At 39.1% G+C, this 22,619-nt stretch overlaps 1 protein-coding gene across 5 annotated transcripts in view; it reads right to left on the bottom strand.

Moving 5' to 3' along the window:
- sbf1 (SET binding factor 1) overlaps positions 1-21,968 on the bottom strand; it is a 63,134-nt gene extending 41,166 nt beyond the window's left edge. For 4 of the 5 annotated variants that reach the window (XM_008401530.2, XM_008401532.2, XM_008401531.2 and 1 more), the window contains exon 1: positions 21,730-21,968. In XM_008401530.2, coding sequence (XP_008399752.1) covers positions 21,730-21,784 — 55 coding nt within the window. In that variant the 5' untranslated portion in view covers positions 21,785-21,968. The remainder of the gene's footprint in view (positions 1-21,729) is intronic. The other variant, XM_008401534.2, reaches the window with a different exon arrangement.
- Positions 21,969-22,619: the final 651 nt, after the last annotated feature.

Raw genomic sequence — 22,619 nt, 5'->3', positions numbered from 1 at the left:
TTGTTTTTCATAACTTTTTCCAAGAAAAAAACAAAACAGGCATTGTGCAAATTGTACTGCTATCAGTAATACTATCTTTAACAGACCGAAAACATATGAAGGCTCTTAAGAGGCTAAATAATGCAAAAAGTCAAAATAAAACCTCTCAACATTGCCAAAAATTCAAGTATAAAACTTAACATTCAAAGGCAAATACAGGTTCCATTACAATAAACAATCCTGAGTTACTRAATGAAAACTTCCTGGTAGCATGGCGGCTAGCTGATTGCTGCTAGTTCTTAGTGGCTGTTTCTGACTGAGCGGAGTAATTATGCAGAACAGGGATGAGATTGATTGTTTTTTCAGAGATAATCTGTCTCATGTTAGGACAGCGAAAGTTTTAATACGTATGTAAAATGCATTTTTTAAAAAGTTAGATGCTGCAGCGTTAAGCAGAGGTTTGGTGTGAGAGTCACTACCAGGTGGAGCAGAAGCGGCGCTCCGTCTGTGAAATATTACTACCTGTAGCGTAGCAGCGGTTCAACAGCGAGAACAGAACCAGCGTCTTACATCGCAGCTCGAAGACTTAAATAATTTTGCGGGTTATTTGTTTAGCTTTCTGACCGTCATGCTAATCTGGGTGAATGTTTGTAGCTGTGCGCTGCTTTACCTGCTATCTGATCCTCCATATGTCTTTTTTACTGCAGTGAGTCTCGATGTAGCCAAACTCCATCAAGTATGGCATTGTTTTTATGCCATATTAGATTCGTCGTGTTGATGCATTTTGATGTGCTTCACCTCACGTGCTTCAATTTTCCGCTGCAACACGCAAACTTCCCCATTCACTCAGTGCGATATAGTTCCACATCGGTTAGGATTTGTTGCTGCGCGCTTGCGCAGTGTGAAGGAAAGAGGAGACCAGCTGCAAAGGCAGGCTGCRAAATGAGATGCAAGTGATCGGTTTGTGTGATCGGCAACAAGAGACCGTGATCGGCGATCACACACTTTTTCACGGAAATTGGCCGATTATGATCGGCTGCCGATCGATAGGCACACCTCTAGGTGACATACTTAGAAACTTGCCCTTTTGCACTGTGTACTCTTGGACCGGCATATAATACCATTGTGCTTAAGAATGTGTGGACCATCTTACCTCAGAAGGAACTTAATTGTGTGTTTTCTATTTTGCTTTTGTCTTTCTTTTGATTTCACTCCGTCTTGTTGTATTCATTGTTATAACGTTTGACAGTGTTATTGCCGTCTCATCTCCTTTTGTCAACTTATAATGCAGAAATGCAGAAGATATTTCAGTGAGAGACAGAAGAATGTAACTGTGGACAAGTGTCACAGCAAAAAAAAAAACTAAGTTAAAAAAAAGGGGGGACAAAATGAGACATGTAGGGGTTTGGTTTAGGGCCTCAGTCCATCAGTTGAAGCTGGAGTGAAGGGAGAAATAAGTAGAAAATGAATGTGGCTGCACTAAGGCAGTTCACACGGGCTGCAGAAACAAGTGAAGCCATAATGTCTCTCTCTGTGTCTGAGCCCAGCTCCCTCCACATTCTGGGCTGGCTTATGGGAAATAACATCTGACCAAAGAAATCCCTTTTCCACAAAGAGACTTGATTACCATTCTGCTTCAAGATGCAAAAAGCATGAATAAGGACAGTGTGTGACATTTTGAATATAACTGCTTCTGGATCTGTATGGGTGGGTGAACCATTACAGACACAACATGGCAGTTTCTACTACTGGGACAGGAATTACTGCGTAACTTTATAATCCAAATTATGTTTATTTATTGATTCATTCACAAACCAAAATTTATTACAATTGGAAAAATGTTAGTTGAATTCAATCTAATTTAATTCTGAAGAGAAATGAAATGTCATAACTCATATCATCCATGTACTTTCAAAGAGTTGCACAGCAGGGAAGGAAGGATCTGGTAGCAGTCAGTTATCTGCTGGCTGAGGCTGACAGCTCAGAATCCAGGCAGCAGAGGCGTTACTTCACAATTACATATCCTGGATGATTCCATCAGTTCTTGGCAAGAACTGCTAATCCACCTCATTTGCTTTTGCTGCTCCTCTTTAAATCTGTCTGTTTGGTCAGAAAGCAGAGCAGAGACACGTCACTGTGATTGATGGAATGGATGGTTTCAATTAGGGGTGCACCGATTGGAGCTTTCTGGCTGATTAGCGATCTTTAAAAAAGTCTGACCTTCCAATCTTGATTCTGGCCAACAATGATTTTTTTTTTTTGTCTCAATGTTGCTAAACATAGCAAGAAAGTCAGTGAATTGGCAGCAGTGGGGTGACCATCGTTAACACAGAACATGCAGACGTGACCTGGGGCGGGTCTGTCCATTAAACCTCTCCACAGGACAGCAAAGGAGACGGCGGCTGATTTTTAGACCTTTGCTGAGGTGGATAAAGATCAGCTTCATGTGTATCAGCCAATCATCAATCTCCCAAACTGATGGAAATCTGGGCCGATTTACCAGTTCATGCTGATGACAAAGCATCAGCATCCAAGACAATTGCCTAACCATGCAGTGAACCAACCAATAAAATTATAAACAGATGTCTAGAGAAAGAACCAATCAGAACTGACGTAGCATAGCTGCTACCATGAGCTATACATTAATACAATTAAATAGAATTTTTAATGTGTCAAATATTTAAAAAAAAGAATAATCACTCAACTCACTCCTAAGTAGAGGGTTTTATCTCTCATCAAAAATGTATGATTATTAATGCAATTTTTCCCCCCAAATTATTTAATCTATAAGTACAGAAGGAAACACGTTTTAACCGTTTGCTGCTAAAAGCTACACATTTCAGTGGTTTGTGTGCTGTTGCTGTGGAAATTGCTGCAGCCCTCAGATCCAGTTCTCTAAAGAGGCCATGTAGACAGTTAGCTCCAATCAAAGGTTATTATCATATGAAACAACTCCTGGAGCTCTTTCCAGATTACTGATTCAGAAACAGGTCCAACTGGTCCGTCAACAATTTCTCTCATCGCATCAGCCCATAAAATCTAAAAAAAAAAAAAAAAAAAAAAAAAAAAAAAAAAAAAAAGATCAGTGATGGTTGGGTTTCTGAGCCCTGAACATTGAGGCGGTCCTGAAACATGGCAGCACTGGAGGAGAATGACTTCCCAGGAGGTTCATGGCTGATTCTTCTCAACTCTTTGGCTGTCAGTTTGAAGCCGTTTCTTCAGTTAAATATTTCTTTATCTATTTTGCCAGAGGAATGAAGCTACCAAGTAAACATGCACACCATGAAATCAGGCCTTGGTCTCCTTAGACCCCTCCTCACTACACAAATAAGCAATAAATGACAGGCTCAAATCCTGCCAGAATTAGTATCAATCTGGAAAAAATGCATAAATTACCTGTGCACACATTCTATATAAATATGTGGTTTCAAATCATTGATTAGCAGTAAGGCTCTGATCTGACTGGAACTGATCAATTAATCAGGCTCTAAAGACTGGACCTTTTCTGCATTTAGGACTTCTAAAGTTACCTCCCTCAATCTATAACATAATCATTAGCTGGAACAAAGCTGCATTTAAAAGAAACACATGAGACAGCAGTCCTGAACACACCAGGGTTCAAAGAGAGGCAAATTTATTCATACACAAAGTAGCAAACTTAAGATAGGTTTCATGTTTGTGTTCTCTTAACAGTGATTTTATTCATACGTTTTACAAAACCAGCTTGAAAAAACAAACATGACATTCACAAAGTTTAACTTCCATTTCAGAGTCCAAAACAGAAATTGGTGACGGGAGAGTCCATTAAGGTCTCAAAGTCCAACAAATTCACCTGATGAGAAAGGCTAATGTTGCCCCAATACCAGCGACCCCAACAAACGCCATCAGCATGTTCCTCACTGTAGACTCAGGGTCTGATACTCTAAAGAACTCCACAAAGCCCTCCAATGAGTTGTTTTTTGCTAGCCAGTGACCCAAACTCAAAACCTGATCTGGAGGATCTGGAGATGATGGTGAAAAGAAGAAATCTTCAGAAAATCTAGAAAATCATGAACAACCCTGAGCATCCTCTTCATGACAACAATAGCCTCTACAGTCAGAGGCTTCTTCAGATTCGCTGTAGCACAGACCACTGCAGGAGATCTTTCCTGTCCACAATCATCAACCTCTACAATTCTTTCAAGAACTAATTGAATAATATTAGTTACACAGCTTTTAATTCCCTTTAGGACCAATAAAGTATTTTTGAATGTGAATTTGTAAACGTTAATGCTGCTGATGGGTGAATTTGGCCCCAGCTTGTTTGGTGAGGGGCATGTTGAAACAAGGAGCAGCAGAACAACTGACAAGGATGTAAAGACAGAGAAAGATACAAGTTAAGACATTTTTCACCTTCTGATTTATTATCAGCACCACACGTATCCCACAGAGATAGCTGCAGGTTTTCAAACAGCACCTGACTGTGTGTAGAGCTGATCATGATAAGCGATTAGTGTTTCAGAGTCAGCACTCACTGACAGTTTGTGTAATGTGAGAGGAATGTGAAAAGAGTCGAGTGTCCTTGCATGGATATAACATGCAGTTACGAGGCTGAGGAGTTGCATAACAGCAGCAAACACAATGACTGCATTCCGACAAGTTTCAATATTCAGTCTGAAATCTACAACAAACATCTTGTACAGATCTGACCAAAGTTACTTGTTAAAAGTCCTTGAACCCTAAACCGAGTTGATTTTTACCACTTTCTCTAAGTTCTTTGTTAGATATACTCCTGACTTAGTTGAGCTGCTGGATAGTAGCCACAGCTGCCCTGTTTCTACCATGCAGCGGTGCTACCAGACCCTCTGACCAGGGTCTGGTAGCACCTGGGCAGGGTGGGTCAAGAGTGTTACCACGACGACGGAGACAGACGAGTGCTTGAATCGACAACCCAGCGATAATATATCCACCATTGCTAGTATGCAATCAATACTAGAAAAAATATTTATTCAAAACACTAATTCATGTCAAAATTTTTATAAACAGACCTATTCATATTTGCTGGAATTGTCACATTTCTTCCAGCAGCAACAAAGACACTCAGCGCCACCCCTCTTTTCAAGAAATGTTAACATTTAACCTGTCCAGTACATCCAGGATTAAACGTATGCGACCGTGACTCTCTTTAGCCGACAGGGAAAACACAGCAGAGAGCAGACAGCCTGTGAGGAAGACAGACAGGAGAAAAGGAAATGCCTGCGCTAATGTAACAAGCTGACACTAATTTTTGAGAACAACTATAAGGTCAGAGTAGCTCCTGTATTAACAGCCTCCTAGACGACATAAGCTAAAGCTATCCATTTAACAATTAGCCTCCCAGACTGTCCAACGGTGCTTTTCTGTCCGTTTGTGTGCCATCGAGATCCGATTCCCAGTTCAATCACGCAGAACTCCACTCTAACCCTGCAACACTCTGATATGTTTTGGTATGAATAAACCGATAAATAATGACAAAAAGCCATAGTTGTGCTGTTTGGGCCTAGCAATATTTCAAAACCTCATGGTGACCTGTCCTCACTGAATCCGTTGGTGTAAGGCTGAAGTTCAGCCTTACACTGGACACAAAGCTTAGCTCAGTTGTCAAATCCAGCTTTTTTATATCTGAGATAATTAGCTAGAGTAAAACCTTTTCTTTCTTTGCATCACTTTGAAATGATAATCAGTCGGCAACTACTGAAGCTATTAGCTACCCTACTGCTGCTGTTAATCATTAAAGAAAATATTCAACAAAATTATGTGAAAACAAAATTATACATCTATTTGGACTAAATTATTGTTTACACTGGAAAAATCCATATTAATTCATCAATTAATTTATTGTGATAAATTTGTCACGAGAATTTTGATTAATCGTTGTCACGATACATTTCAATGATCAACGTTTAATCACCACACCTGTCTGTATTGTTGGGATTGTTAAGTTTACTATTTTATACACTGTTTATTCAATGAGGGGTTTAATAAATATCAATACATTTTGAAAATATGATTAAAAGCAGTCTATTTAACAATTAGACTGCATTCTAAATAAACTTGACAAAAATGTGACTGGTATGATAAATAAGTATTACAATTTGCTTCTTAAGAAGTATTTGTGTTTGTTGCTGTGATTGCAGTCGCAGCCGTACCACTAAAGAAAGTAGTAATAAATAGTTCTAACATAATCACAGTAATACCATAAAATCTCATAATATGTAAAGTCTACTTCACTTACTGATCAATGTCAGTTTTGAAACAAAAGTAGCATAGAATAAAATGATCCTCTTTGTTCTTCAGTTCTAAAAAATGATTTGCATCAAAAGCAAATTGACGGACAAATGGAAGCATAGTAAAGAAAAGCATTTATAAATGGTCAAATAATATAACTACAGGGCTGAACCAAAGATTCACTACCATAAAGTATAAGAACATTTCACTAAGTGTTATCTTATTTTTATGAATCAAATTATGAAATAGTAGCAATTACAGATTGTTGGAGCAAATTAACTAGTGTGTCTTCCTAAGGGCCAAATAAAGGCCTGAGGTTAGCCTGCTCTGATAGTGACTCTGGATGTCATGTGACCACTGTGCATAAAGGTGAAGGAAGCATGCACCACAGTCACTTTATCTCTGTGTATCATGCTCTTTTGCTAAACCAGACCGCAGCTTCTCGTTCATAGGCTTTTGAACCACAATGACACGACATCATGGCGTTTCCACAGCAACCATAGCAGTTGGGACAAAACAGCTCAGTTTAGACAGTGGAAAATGTCAAACGTTTGATACTGCAGAAAACTACAAATGAAGTATTAAGGATGAACTGAGGCAAGGTTAATTCAGCAGAAAGGAAGATGGGTGACATAATACCTTTATTACAGAATTATTAATACCAATAATAGAGCATTACAAGCTGAATTGAAACCGATTAGATCTTCATAAACACCATTTTTAATTAATTAGTTCATGTTCAAACCCAACTCTTCAAGCTAATCTACCATTTAGGAATCAGCTCCATCTGGCTAGCTCCATAGCCTTGGACACAATGGTGAAAGGAGGGTGGGTGTTGGAGGGGCATTTTCTTTCAGCAAAAGTTCTTCAGCAAACTCACATCCTTCCTCCAAAGCTGCTGCTGCCCCCCTCCCCCTTAATACTCTACCATGCAGAGCCAGAAACAAAATGAAAAGAGAGAAAATGGCCAGCACTGCCTGACTGGACACAATTTAGCTTTTCAAACTTCTTTAAAGTAGGAAAGGCCTTAAAGTTTCACAGTAAGATGTTGTCTGAGCCAAAAACTAATAAACAAAAGGCAGACCTATGAAAGCCCATGTAATACATTCTATCTGCTTTTTATTCTAAATCTAACAGGCCACCCACATTCATCAATGACCATTTACATATACCGTGTGTAATAATAACAAATAAACTTGATTTAGAACAGGACAAAAGATAAATGTCACCATCTGATGCACTGTACCAGATTATAGCATAAGCTAATTCGCATCTGCAGCCCCTTGGCAACACATAACCATTTCCTCCCTCACTTCCTGATATTAAATTAGACTAGATTTTTCACTTTTTAGATCAGCTAGAATTAGCTAAATTATTTCTGTTTGCCACAAGCTTCTCACAACAGTTTGCTGGAAGTCTGGTCTATTTCTTCTGACTGAACCTTCAGCTCTGACACAACATTTCTATGAAACTGAGCTCAGAGCTTTGTGATGGTTACACACAAACATCGACTCTGGCATCCTAAAGCTGCTCTATATCTAATATGATGGTAGACTTAGAGATGAAAGCACTCAATCAGCCCCAAACATGACACATTCACCACCATGCTTGACTACAGAAAAGTAACACATGCCTTTGTACTCTTCACCTAGTTGCCACCACCCACTGTTGATACCATCTGGAACAAACAAATTTGTCTTGGTCTTTGCCACAGGATGCCGTTCCATTGATACATGACCTTAATCTGCTTGTCATCGTCCTTCTGGGACTCCTCCACCGCCACCTCTGCCCATCCGTCTATCAGCATGTCAACATTTGTGAACTAGCTCAAAATACTGGGAACCATAAACCCTGCATAAAGCATTCAGTGGCATCTTTGACTCTACTGGGCCCATCCAGCTATTCTCTGAACCAAACATTTCCAAACCTGAAAGCTAAAATTGAACTCTGTCCTTTAAAAGTTAAAACAAACTAATTAAAAACATACATACACAGAAAATGTATCGTTACCCGAATAACCAGCAACAAACCACATTGTCTCGTATATTAACAGAAATGGGGGAAGGGAGACGAGCAGGAAACATGGCATAAGGCAGTGCATATGCACCTGCATATGAAAGCAGCCACAGGCTACACATCAGGTTAAAGGAGGCACACTCTACTTCTCTGATACACAAACTTACACGCAAAATCAAAGTCACACGGCCTTCGGTGCTTTGATAACCTTATTTCTTATGCAAATATGCATTTCAATTTAATTTTTTAGTTTATCTGACAGGGACAATGCACACAAACATACACCAAAACAAGCAACAGTACATAGCTACAGATAGTTCACAACTCCAGTCCTGGTAGGACATATATGAGCCTAAATAACATACAATTTAAAAATCAAGATACAATAGAAATACATACTTCTTCCTGCCTACATATTTGTGAACAACCTTGCATCCTCCAAATTTATATAAATATGCTTGAACAGTCTCAGTACCTCTGCATCCTCTCACATTCAGCTAACGTACTAAAATTGTAAATATACAAAACTACTATGGGTTCCACAGAAACGGCTGAATGGGAAACGACTGAACAAACAAATAGAAATACTCAGGATATCTGCAGGTTTCAGCAAGTCAAATTTAAGACTGCAACATTTGTGGCTCTTGGCAGCAGCTTTGCGTTTCTCATACTACGGCTCCCGACAGCCTTAACCCCCATAGTGTTGTACTTAAGTTGTTTTTTTTGCACAGAATGTGCCTGGCCTCCAGTGGGTTAGCAACAGAAGGGGGTCAGTGGCGAAAACGAACATACTGCCAACCAGCCACAGATTTGAACTTACCCATAACAGATGAAAAAAAAAGTAACTAGCTATTATGTATTAGTCAGTCAGTGGTGGCCTCAACTGCCTCAAGTTACAGAATGCAATGAAGATGTCTCTGCATTACTAAAGCTTATACCTGACAGAAAAGTCCAGCAGGGAGAAAAGAAAAAATACATATGACAAAAAATAATTCTGCCACGACAAAATGTAATGCATTCAAGGCTAACTTATATCCATTTTCTAAATTTAAGATATACCAGGGCTTTAATTTCAGATAGATGAATTTAGGACTCTACGGATTAGCAGTCATAATAGTTAACAAAAAAACTGTTGCAATATTTATCTACCATTAAGATGTGCATCTGTTTTTCACTTAACAGATTTAAGCATCAGCTTATGAATCTCTCCTCCTAACAAATGAAGACATGAAAAGTTGTCCTGAGGTGCTGGAATCACCCTCTGGATCTGAATGATTGCTTCCTTTGAGCTCCACCACGCTGAGTGTGAGACCCACTGATAAGCCTTTGTCCTGGGAGGAGAGCAGCTAAATTCCCTGAATTCCACCATCACTATCAAAGCTCAGTAAAGAGTGTGTTCTTCTAGCTGCTGCCATATTTAAATCCTTCTTAATCTTTAAAAATCACCACCGGTCAACACTTGTTGATTTTAATCTAACCTTCAAATGTTTGGCTTTGGTGAAGTTTATCATGATGAAGGTGTTGGTGTTGGAAAGTTGAAGTGTGATGTTCTGATTCAGGCTCATCTTCCAAAGTGGTTCATTACCTACAAATATATAAACTTAAGTGTTTTTTTTAAAATATCCTCTCAAGCTAATCAAAAGTTAATCAAAATAGAATTTTACTCTTATTCTGAAGCTTTCTGTTATACCTACAGCGCAGAATAAATTTGCACACAAGTGTTTTGCAAAAGTATTCACATTCACACTTTTGAACCATTTCATTTTCTCTTAGCCAACAACCACAAACACCAGAACAAAAGCAGCAGCACAAGGAAGATTTTGTAATTGCAAAGGAGAAAAAAAGGACTTCAAATGTTTTTACAAATAAAACTGAAACGGGCGGAGTGCTTGTGTTTCATAAGCCTGTTGCAATAAGCATAAATCGCATGATTAATTAAAATGAGCTCCATAATCACAAAAGTCCTAAATGGCAGTTTTGCCTTATCTGTCTGAGCCCAATGAAGAGCAATGTTGCTGCCAAAGACTTCATAATCCAGTTTATTTTTATTTAGTGTTTGATTTGTTTTGTTGTTTTTTATTTTGCATATTTAAAATGTCTTCCAGTTCTGGTGTCAATTGTTCTTTAGAAATGGAAGTTTATTGATCTTTGAGAGTATGTACTTGCATATAATTAATCAGTTATATGATAATTATTAATGAGGCATGTCCCTCTGGAGTCACATGAGGTTCTATGAAAATGGTCTCAAAACAATAATATTATACTTCATCACAATCATTTCTGGGACAATTTATCATCCAGCAAAGTTCATAATAGTGACAGGCCTGGCATTGAAGCTCCTTTTACTCCAGAATAAGAACCAGGGAAATGAACTGATTCAGTGAACAGGCAGCCTGATCTTGGTATAAATGCAGATGTTGTGTGAAGGACTCAGTGTGTGTGTCCATCCTGCAGCCAACAGACGCCCTTCTCCTCTGCGTGTGTGTAAAGGAATGAGGGTGTGAGGGCAGCGCTGCGGGCTTCATCTCCCTCGTTACAACACACACTACAGTACACGGCTGGTCAACCTAAGATTAAAGCTGCATCGTTAAAAATGACAATTATTTTAATTCCCTTTTTCGCTTCTTTAGAAATAGTTTTTCTACACAGCAAAAAGCCCAGTGTTAATTTAACTCTGAAGAGTGTGGACTATATAAACACTGAAAAAGTGTTAATATCAACTCTGTGAGAGTTAACAACATAATTCCCAGTGTTGTTAAATCAACTCTGTAGGAGTTGATGTAACTCCTACAGAGTTGATATCAACACTCTTTCAGTGTTTATATAGTCCACACTCTTCAGAGTTAAATTAACACTGGGCTTTTTGCTGAGTACTAATCTCAAAAATCAAATGGGAACAAGTTTTCCTATTAGAGGAAATGAAAGAGGAAAATGGCTGCATTTCCTAGTCTGTGTGTGAGGTAAATAAAGGTTACCAAGGTAAAGCAGTAAATACTCAAGAGTGCGTGTCAAGCTGCCAGCAATGCCCAAGCAGGCAGCCCATCTGAGCAGAGCTCCTGCCAGCCGACATCTGTGCAGCACAACCATGGCTGTGGCCCAGCACCACTCTGTCCCCATCAAAGCTTCACTGTGAGAATTATTTCTGGAGGGCCTGAATAGCTGCAGCCCTGCTCTGAAGAGGAGGAGGAAGTAGCTGGCCACTTTCAGCACACACACATGTACACACACCATTACCCCAGTGGCCATGGCTTCAGGCAAAGAGCTTTCCATTTCCTCTATTAATCTGGAGGATATTTATCTGCAACTTCCTATGATTTCATCTTTTAGAACCAAAGTACAAAATAAAGCAACAAGAGCAAAACTTGTGGCAGCATTCTAGATACAATGTTCATCATATAGGAAGCTTTGTAAATGCTGCAGGCCTGGCAGAGCAATCAGTTAGTGGGACAGCTTGAGAAATAACTGCAAGGCTGATTGATGTCAAGATTCATTTTTTTCCAAAGTCTGCTTTCAGAGTCATCAAATCAGACTGATCTATATCTACATCTATATAGAGAAACTCTTCTTCTTACATACAAAACCTTTAAAAAAGCTTCTGTGTGTTCCTTTTGTGTCTCTGCTCCATACTCTCAGACTGCAGCCAACTAGCTGCTGTCACTGAGTCGGGTTCAGCTGGAGGGTCATTGCTTTCTACCATCACCACATGCATGTTGGTAAAGACCGCTGCAAAGTCAATGACTCAATGCAATTGGCTGGACTGGCTCACATAGAAAATTACTTGAACACACTAATGGAAGAAACTATGCTTGATTGATCTGTTTTAAGCCAAGAATGTGCATGTTGGATTGAACTGATTCCATTTATGTATAAATCGATTTGGTTGTCTTCGCTACATCAAGCGTACTGAACTTATTATCCATTTTCACATGTTCCCATCTTCTGGGATTTTTGTTCAACTTAAAGAAGGCTGTCAGGGCTTATACTGTAGGTTATGTAGGGTTTCCTCCAGTGCACCATAAGCCTGGTGGGCCTTAGTGGTGCCAGTTAAGTTTGTCTCTCAATGCTGAATATAGCAACTCTAGCTCATCAAGCAGGGCCGGCCCAATGTTTTATGAAGCCTTGAGCAGAATTTGAAGTAGGGGCCCCTCTTCCTGCTAGGAACATCAGGATCCCTAACAGCATTTCAGTGTAGATTTAATGGGATCTGGAAGAGGGAGTCTAGTTGTTTTCTAGAGCTTAAATGCAATCACTGATCATTTTAATTTGCTAAGTATCTACGGTAACAAAACTATCTAACTATTAACATTATTTGCACTTTTTTTTACAAAGTAAACTTGACAACTCCTTAAAATCATAAACTGAAATTGTAAACAATTCAAAGCCTTTTAATTTATCTATGCTGAAACCATTAAATCAAATTTAACAGCATTGATATTCTCAATAACATATGTTACATTTCTATACCTGCGGTTTGTGTTAAAATGTTATCATTTATTGGGCCCCTGAAATCCTGGGGGCCTTAAGCAGCTGCTTAGTTCAATTATGTCTTGGGCTCTAAATGTGATCAGCATTACAAAGTGTTTTAAGATCCAATGACTGATGACTTCATTGGGAAGTGCAAATAACTGATATGTATTTTATTGTATTTTTTGTTTGTTGTTTTTAAGACTCTAGTTGTGTGTTTAAGCATTGTCAACAATGTCTTCCACAAACATAACTACTTAGTAATATTTTACATTTCCTGTCAACATCTTTTAATACAAAAACACGGTGGCCCGACCAATGGGCTTTGCAAGGTTCCTGGGTAAAATTTTGGTTATGTGGGTAAAGTGCAAAAATGTTAGTTCTTAGTTTGACGCATTTGATAATCAGATTTTAAGTGTTGGATCTGATGAGGCAAAATTGGCCTATTTCAATGCCAGGCACATTGACTGATGCATCTCATTGTCAGAAAGAGACACATTTCCCTTACAGAGAAAAGCCTAAGACACACCACTATCTAAGAATAATTGTTATTTTACTCAAAATTTCTGGAGCTCTGGGTTTGGATGTGTGTGTGAACAGATTGCACTCTAAACACAATCAGAGTGCAGCATCCTGATGGGTTTCATGTAACAAGAGATCAACCACTGTCAAGATCAAACTGCAGTGACCATCATCCTCAGAGCACAGCTCACAGATAGAGGTGTGGTCTGTGCGTCTGTCTGTGTGTGTGTGGCTCAGTGCTGCTGCAGACAGCGCCTCACACACACCAACACAAACCAAACACTCAGTTTTTCTGCTTTCCACGCAAGCACAGGGGGACAATCTGGATTCTCGCTTTTAAACACAAGTCTCCCTGGAGTCCTCTCCTCAGCTTCCTGTTTCGGCCTCAGACCATAAATCCAATTGGCTACTGGGTGCTCAACAAAGGACGAATCACTGTCAAAACACACAGGCATGCTGTAGAGTTTCTCAAGAGACTTTTGCAGGAGGACAACACCCTGGCAACTTTGGACTCTCCTCCACCCACAGGCAGCAATGACGGCTCCAAAATCCACCGCTGAGATATTTGTACCTTGGCTGAACACAATGTCAGCAGCAACACGACGCTTTAATGGCACGAAACGAATGCAAAGAGGCTCTGACCCCCAGGCGACAGCTCAGCTTCTCATAGCAGGCATGAACAGGTTACTGGTTTGAGGTTTACCAAGGTTTCAAACAGCTACAAACCACTAAAATGTTCCCAATTACCACTCCCTTATCTTAAAGTCTTTATCAAGCATTGACACAACAGAGTTTCCTACAGCTGACAGTAACACAGCATTGCCCCTCCCACACCTGCTGCTGCACATGTTGGTCAGCTGGCTGAGGCAAGGATACTGCTGCAAACTGGGAAATGCTCTGTCAGTTAAAAAAAAAACTGACAAAGCAGTCAGTTTTTTTTTTTTTTTTTTTTGCTTAATTATGTTTCTATATTAAAGTAATTAATAAATGTAATTTTTTTTGTATTCAATGAATGCAACAAAAGCAGAAGCTTCCATAATTTTTTAGTCGACCAACCAGCAGGTTATACTATGTTGCACTTCTCTGGGTTTAATCAAAATTAGTTTATGGTATACGGTGGTACTATTGTGATAGCAATAAAAGTGACAAGAAAAAATATTTATGGGGTGCTGTGGTGGCGCAGGGGCAGAGCACGACCCACGTTTGGAGGCCTTGGTCTCCAAATGTGGAGGTAGTCGCAGGTTCGATTCCCGGCCGGGCGACATTTGCTGCATGCATCCCTTCTCTCATTACCCTCTTTCCTGTCGAACTACTTTCAAATAAAGGTCACTAGAGAAATCAAAACCTTAAAAAAATATATTTATGACTTCTTGTCACATAGATAAATGTGATTTGCATCACCAAATAACTATTGTACCATAATGTAAATGAAAAATACTAAAACTAACAATCCCAACAATACGCAGTTTAGTTTTTTTTCTTAAACCTCATCATTTGGAATTCTTGTGACAACAATAAATCAAAAATTTTTATGAGAAATTTATCACAATAAATGATAAACTATTTGATAAATGCCCACCCCTTGTTTAGGAACATATACTACGACTTATTAATGACCAAAAGACAAAATTGTTATCCAAACCTACTATTTTTACTTAAAAACCTGCAATATAAATTTTTTAATTCTAATCAATACAGTTTTCAATTCAGCTCCAACTCACAACAAAAAATGTCTCAAATCACTTTTCAAAGAGAAGTATTTTTAAAAAAGTAAATACAATTTAATTATACAATAACATTAAAAGTCAACAAAGCTCATTCCAAGTTAATGCTAGTTATCAAACCATGTCTCTCCCTGGTAGCATTCACTTCATCCTGAAAGGTAGCAGGTGCACTGCGAGTGTCGCCAAATTTGCATCAATCCCTCATGCTGAGCATGCAAACAGTGACGGTAGAAAGGAAAAGGCCCCTGACAGGTTTAATAAGCAATACTTAATAGCAATCAATATGTTTAATAATTTTAAAAACAGTAGGAATAAAATGATTGCTTCTTTCTTTTAAGTTAAGAAATAAACGTGTTCACATTTTTGTCTTTTGAAACTGTGGAATAGGCTTATACAGGAAAATGTCACACAGTCTCATGCCTAGCTGTTAGCTATGCCAATTATCATTATCAGACAGGAACATTAGTCTAATGAAATGAAAAAATGAGCAGAGGAAGTTGTGTTCCTGTTAGTAGCTGTGCCTTCGTGCAGCAGCGGAGCGGCGATGACGTCAGCTGTGAAGCTGTCAGCGCCTACACTTGTAAAACATTCCACTGGATGACAATCAGCAACCACAGTCACACACAATGACTGGGACAGGATGGCTGAAATATTGAGGCACAAGCGGAAACTCAACTGGACAGACAAAATTCCTCGTATTCTTAGAATCAAGGTCAGCTCCCTATTAAAGCCGCTTTCTGCCAGACTTTATCTCACCGCTACAAACTACTTTTACTAGTTTGTGAATTTTTTTTGACCTAAGAATAAGATATGAAGAAAGTGAACATGTATCCGACAGGGAAATGGCTTCAGGTCTCTGAACAGTGTGGGCTGTACACACAGACACAAGAGCTTTCTACGAAAACTGGAGCCTAGAGGAGAAGTAGAGCCAGGATACCAGCAGGAGCTATTTCTGAAACGACAGGAGCCATGAGGAGGATGTTGGTGCTGCTGTCTGGACAGATGACGTTACCCTGGATACCTGGTGGTCCAGAGAGGGAGGTTGTGTCGGTTGTAGTTCTGGTTATTATACCAGAAAGCGTTTTGCTGTAAACTTCATTTTCCCTGGGATCTGAGTTCACTATTACTTCTTTGTGTTTCATTTAATTAGACTGAAAGAATCAAATGCAAACCTGTTCGTTTTTCCTTCTACTGCAGCTCAGTGTCACTCCCATCGTTCATTTTCAGGGTAACATGACTGATTATTTAGGCCTGCATACATGCTTCCCTGCATCAGCTGTGTAACATGGATTTGTGAGTTTTCTCTGAGCTAAAAACGGAGTCAGCAGCAGATTGGTGGGGTGATGCATGCAGATGTGACAGCTACAGATCGATACCTGAAGATTTACTAGATTTGTTATTGTTCCTACATACAAATCTGGGTAAACAATGTTCTGGCACATTTTACTACTAAACAATTATTTGTTATTTTTAACAAATGAGAATTTTTAAAAATGACAACAATTCTAAACATCTCACTGTGTCAGGAATGCAGGTATTACTTTTCATTTACATTATCAATGAGTGTTTTCATCATTCAACTCAAAGTATGATCAGGAACAGTGTTCTTATCTTTGGCCACTCATGAGAACCTTTGGTGTATTATAACCCTGGAGTGTCTCTGTTATAAACAGGGAGTGAAGCGGAGAGTGTGGGGTCACCAAGAAGACCGCTGGCATCTCCATGTGGTGGCAGCATCATGCACCGTTATGGCTGCACCTCTGAAGTCACTAAACAAGTGATTAGTGTTAAAATTTTACCTTTTATGTCTAAATCTTCTAGAAGAAACCCCTCATTTTGTGTTCATCTTATTTCTACCTGTTCATTTAGAAGTGACCTGTGGTGAAAACAATGGCTGGGAAAAAAAAAACAACCTTCTAGTGATTTTAGGAAGAACACACCTCAAAATATCAAATATTACAAAAACAAACAAAGATATTGTCCGTACAAAATAATGTGTGTTTTTTCTCTTTTCCTTTCCTCCTCTGCTAAAACACAGCACATGTACAGAAGCTCTAATCATTTATCTTTAAACATCAGTCTTACACTGCAATCTATGAGTCAAAGTATAAAATGACAGAATTTAAGAACACCTGTGTTCTACTCAAACAACAAATCTTGGCAAACTACCAATTGGTAATTTTAGCTTCAGGCACTTTGTTCACTTTTAAAGCAGCATTAACGGAAGGATTCTCCCTGCCACAGCACTGAATGCAGAGATTACTGGCTGTTAGAGGATTTTTTTGCACCACCATTTATTAACTATGCACTTAAATCAAAAGCATATTTTTATGAATTTAAGAAGAAATTAGCAAATTTCTTCCCCTTTAAGTAGAATATTGTTTAGTTGAAAACAAATCTAAGTCGGTGACAACATGAATCAACATGTCAGAGCTCAAAGTCAACCAGAAATCCATGTTTAGGTCAAATCTGTCACTAAGACTACAGAATATACACTGCTCAAAAAAATAAAGGGAACACTTTAACATTTAAGTGAACACTGAAGTGTTCCCTTTATTTTTTTGAGCAGTATATTTCTAATTCAGTCTCATTACAATATTACATTAGCTGATTTTATTTATACTACACGTTCATGTTCTATATGTCAATAAAATTAATTAAATATATATCACTAAAACAAATGAACAATAAAGTAATTTATTTTTCCATGGAAAAATAAATATTTTTGTTTATTTTTCCATGTGGTGGATTTCTTGATCTGGGACCCAAGTCCAAATTTAAGACCACAAGCTAGCCAAGTGGTATGGCAATAAAAAAAACCTTGAATATTTAGTGGTGCTAATCTTTAGAATGTTACAAAATATTTTGAAAGCCATTAAGAAGCTGGATCTGCATGCAACACTGGGAGGTGATTCACACAGTGCTTCTTTATCTTTACAGTATCTGCATAGGCTGCTAACATTCTAGCAGTACAATATTAGAAAGCCATGTTGTATTATCAGCACTATTATTGCTGAATATTGGGATGGTGACATCTTTGTTTCTCCTCATTTCAATGTTTCCATGTTTCTCTGTGACTTCACACTGTGGCTGCTGTCATCTGTATCAGGAAGTCAAACTAACAAAATCAATACATGATCAACTATAATATCAATGGGAATATAATAGTCAACAAATCTTGCATACAGTCTTACTATATTCACTTTTCACACAAATCAAGTCATGGCAGCATATTTGCAGTATGTTGCACATCCTCAAATGAGACATTCAATAAAGTTGCTGAATATTCAATGTTTTCCCAAAACAGTGCAGCCTTGTGTGTGTCAGTATTTCAAGTAAAAAAAATGGCAGAGGGGTGGCTGGTGGCTGAACAACAGACACAGCTCCCATAAACATGGGCTGTAGTTCTCTATGGAAAGGTCCAGGGTACAGATCCAGACCTTCAGAACTTTGCTGAAAGCCCTCACTCTTTTCTCTCCAGCCATTTCCTGTCTATACCTTCAAAGTGAAAAGCACCACAAGAATAAGAGATAAATGCAAAAACATACGGTAAGTTTTTTATCCACCAGCCTCAAAAAGCAGCTGACAGGTCAATGGCACACTGTAGTGCAAGGAAAAACACCTGATGGAAGACCACCAGTCACCGATTGGCTTAATGGAGACTTAACTTTAATAACCAGAAGAGGCAGAACATGTCTAAAAAAGAGCAACAGATTTTCAGATTCGTGGTAAAAGTACCTGGTGGAGATCCTTCATTAAGTTAAGAAACAAGGTTATCAGTCTGAACAATACATGTCATATTTCTCAACCAAAATACCAAAAGGTAAGTCAAAGTGTGTGTGAAGTCCATTTTTAAAATCCTGGTTAATATTTTGGGAGCATGCTTTCACTAATAAAATACCAGCCTGTTTCATCTGTTCCATCATGAACAAACATAATATAGACCTGATTTACCTTTACATAAATGTACATTTAAGTATCAACAGATCCAAACATATTCTGATCATCTGATCAGGCCTTTTTCCTCTGCTTTTTGTCCTGGTGTTGTTGAGGCAACGCTGAATAAACCGCAGCCAACGTCAGCTCTACAGATACAATCTGCCCTCACGGCTTCAATTGTATTTATATCTGCAAGAGTGAGAATTACATGGTAGGCCTCAGAATGAGTCTAATATATATATATATATATATATATATATATATATATATATATATAGAAGAGGCAGAACATGTCTAAAAGAGCAACAGATTTTCAGATTCGTGGTAAAAGTACCTGATGGAGATCCTTCATTTAAGCTAAGAAACAAGGTTATCAGTCTGAACAATACATGTCATATTTGAGAAGCTTTCCCAACCAAAATACTATTTTGGAAAGCTGACAGGTCAATGGCACCTGTCAGCCATTGACCTGTCAACGGCTGACAGGTCAATGGCTGACGTATATATACGGTAAAAACTTACCATATATATATATATATATATTCACATCCTCGTCATCTTCAGAGATGCTAAAACAGGAATCCAGGCTATGAATAATGAACATTTAACACTGCAACTGGAAGACATTGTAAATATCCAAAATTAGTAATCAAAACATCAGAAATAAATAAAAAGAATGATGAAGTCTCTAAACAAAATGGTCCTTCAAACAAAGAACTACTTGAGAATAATACATTGGACTGAAGATGTTTGGCATGCAGTATTTTTGTATAAAGAGAGGGAAAAACAAAAATAATAAATCAGACAAATGGAAATTATTGAGCTTGTTTTAATTTATCATGTGATTAATTGGTTTATCTCGTATTGGGACAGACCTACTACCAGTTACACTTGCAGCCCTGCATTTACACAGGTGTCACTAAATATGTCACTTAAATAATCAACTAATATTTATTAGCTCAAGCTGTTTTTTTTGTTGTTTTTTTTTTACAATATTGATATTACTGTGATCTTGTAAAACAATAAAGTTGAATATATTGCGCAGCTGTATTTTCTTTGTTGACACAATTTTCTCAAATCTACATTGTGTTCTCATATTAAGCTCCAGGGTTCTGCTGCAGTCATACAAAACACAATTTGAAATTTGACTGGAAACAGATGAAAATTGAGAGAAAAAAATCAGCATAATACAAAAACTCTATACTGTGATGTCACTAGAGGGGCTTGTGTTTGGGTATGTATTTTACTTATCTTGAGTAGATAATCTTTTAGAACAAAACAGCAAACAAATGACTCCAACCTGTAGAAGGGACATTCTACATCTAAAGTGAGTGTGACTGATTTCATGACCAGCTGTAAACTTCCAAAGCAAAATCAGCCACATTATGCCATGCAGCCTCACAGGCCCAAGGCTGGAGTCGGTGGCTAGGCTGGGGGACTGCACCTCATGTCTGATCCAAGCACCATTTCTCCACATTAGGTCTGACACTGACAGCAGATCAGTTCGGTCTGATCTCCACATCACACAAAACTCTCTGCAACTACAGATGAACCACAACATAATGCTGTGATCTAGAAACCTAACAGCGAGTGCAGCAAGTTGAAACACTGAGGCAGCAGCAGCACAATGCCAACAATCATCATCAAGCGTAAGTGTTGTGTTTTACAGGCTCTGAAAGCTGTTCTCCATTAAGACCACTGGGTCTTTTAATGCATGCTTCCCAGATGCCTTTAACAGGCTCGCTCTACGCCGCACTGCCTTCAAGCTGAGTAGAACAGGAAGGAAAGCTTCTGCAGCGCTTGCAGTGTCCACCTTAGAACATCCTGTGTTCAGCCCCTTCTGTAACAACTACAGCATAAGAGGCAATGCGTCACCTCATGCAACCAAGAAAGTGATGCCTGCTGCTGTTGCATCACCGATAAAAGCCAGTCCCTCTGCCTGGTTTTAGCCACAGGGGGACTTGTCATGTTACAATCTGCCACTTAATAAATCATAAGAAAAACTCCACTCCAATGGAAACTTCTAACCATGTTACAAGTTGCATTCTTCCATGGGATGGGCGAGTTGAATATTTCATGATTAAACGGTCCATTATACTGCTAAGATCTAGGCCAAGGCTAAGACTGAATGAAGGGAGGGGGGCTCAGATAACGGTCCAAGCCCCGTCCCAACAACACAAGGGAGCAGAGCTCCGGCGCGGGAGGGGGGTCAGGGAGGGGCCAAGCCATCTAGGTTAATCCACACAAACACATACAAAGAAAACAATAAGCAACTCCGACAAGTTTTTGTGCTGGGGTTGACTCCAGTAGCGGTTTGCCGTCTGCAGCAGCACTGAAAGCTCCCAACAGTTTGATTCGAGCGTTTCTTTCTGAAAGTGCCCTGCTGTTTTGTGAAGTGCCCAAAGTGATGCTTGTAAAGAAAAACAGCAGGAAAATGGTGAATAAATGCGAACCAAGTTATATTCAACTCTACATCTAGGTTATTGTTAACTCTTGGCAAATGAAGATACTGCCAAGTTTACAGAAAAAAGAATGGCTGTTTTAGTAGCGATAAAGCCTGTTTCAAGGCAAAGACTTCCAGCAGAGCTGTGATTTCAGTGTCTTCCCCCGTCAGAAATGCGTGTCAACACTTGACAGCGTCGCACTGAAGTAAGCTAATCCCCCTGAGGCCTACGAGTCCCCGGCCTCAATTTGACGGCTTAGGCTGCTGACAGCGCCTAATATTGGTCAGCTATAAATGGCGTACAGGCCGGTCCCCGCCTCCTTACCCGCCTTCTATTTACTCACAGCTAATAATACGGCGTTAAGGCTAACAGGGCTGGCTAACTGGAGCACCAACCTCGGTTGTCGAGATCGTAACCGACCACAACAAAGTAGTCCGCGAGCCTGGCCATGTTCAGAGCTCAGGGCGACAGGCCGTTCTCACTGAATCCTCTGGTTTCTGGGCCGTCAATAGTCCATTTACGTGCTGCCGGCGATAGAAACATCCTGGGAGACAGTAGCATCCTTCCAGCTGCACTCCGCCGCCATACTGTCAATTTGCCTTGCCCTGACAGCCGAGAGCCGTGCGCCTGCGCACTGAGGGACTACTAGGGAGGGGCTGTTCTGCAAGAATGTCCCATGTGGGGAGCCGAACCAATTAAGAGACCAAAAGTCTGACCAAAGCCTATGATTAAACCGGTTCAGCTTCAACTAGGCCAGCGATGCAGAGGTGAGGGGTAATGTCGGGTTTCAGAGCCTCTAAAGAAAGAGAACCAATAAACGATAAGACAACGCAAGTTTTTTTTGCATAACTTTATTCACAATTCTCTAAAGGAAATTAAAAAAAAGTTAATGACAATTAGAATAACAACAATTCAGAGTAACTCATTTATTTGGCACATATAAGGAAATAAAATGCTAAATGCAAATTTGTAACAAATAAATAGGTAAGAAATTAGAAAAACGGTCTGAAGATTCCATTTTTGACCTTTTTGGTAAATCTGCAATAATCTAATTTTTTCAATCCTGAATAATGAGCTTCTGCCAACCGTAGGTTTTCTCTGTGTTGGTTCCAGTGCAGAGTTGGAACTAAAGAACTGAAACTCTGTCTATAGTAGTTTATAAAGAGGTCCACAACTGCTTTGTGAAGTACTTTTTTCAATGTGGAAAAACCCTAACTTAGTCATACCTCAAAATAAAAGTATGCCTTCATAGCCAGGCTAAGATCATGGGTAAGATAATGTCATA

Source organism: Poecilia reticulata, linkage group LG23, assembly GCF_000633615.1.
Source record: "Poecilia reticulata strain Guanapo linkage group LG23, Guppy_female_1.0+MT, whole genome shotgun sequence".
Classification (NCBI taxonomy): domain Eukaryota; kingdom Metazoa; phylum Chordata; class Actinopteri; order Cyprinodontiformes; family Poeciliidae; genus Poecilia; species Poecilia reticulata.
Note: the sequence above shows the minus strand (reverse complement) of the source record. Positions and strands in the feature narration are given on the sequence as shown.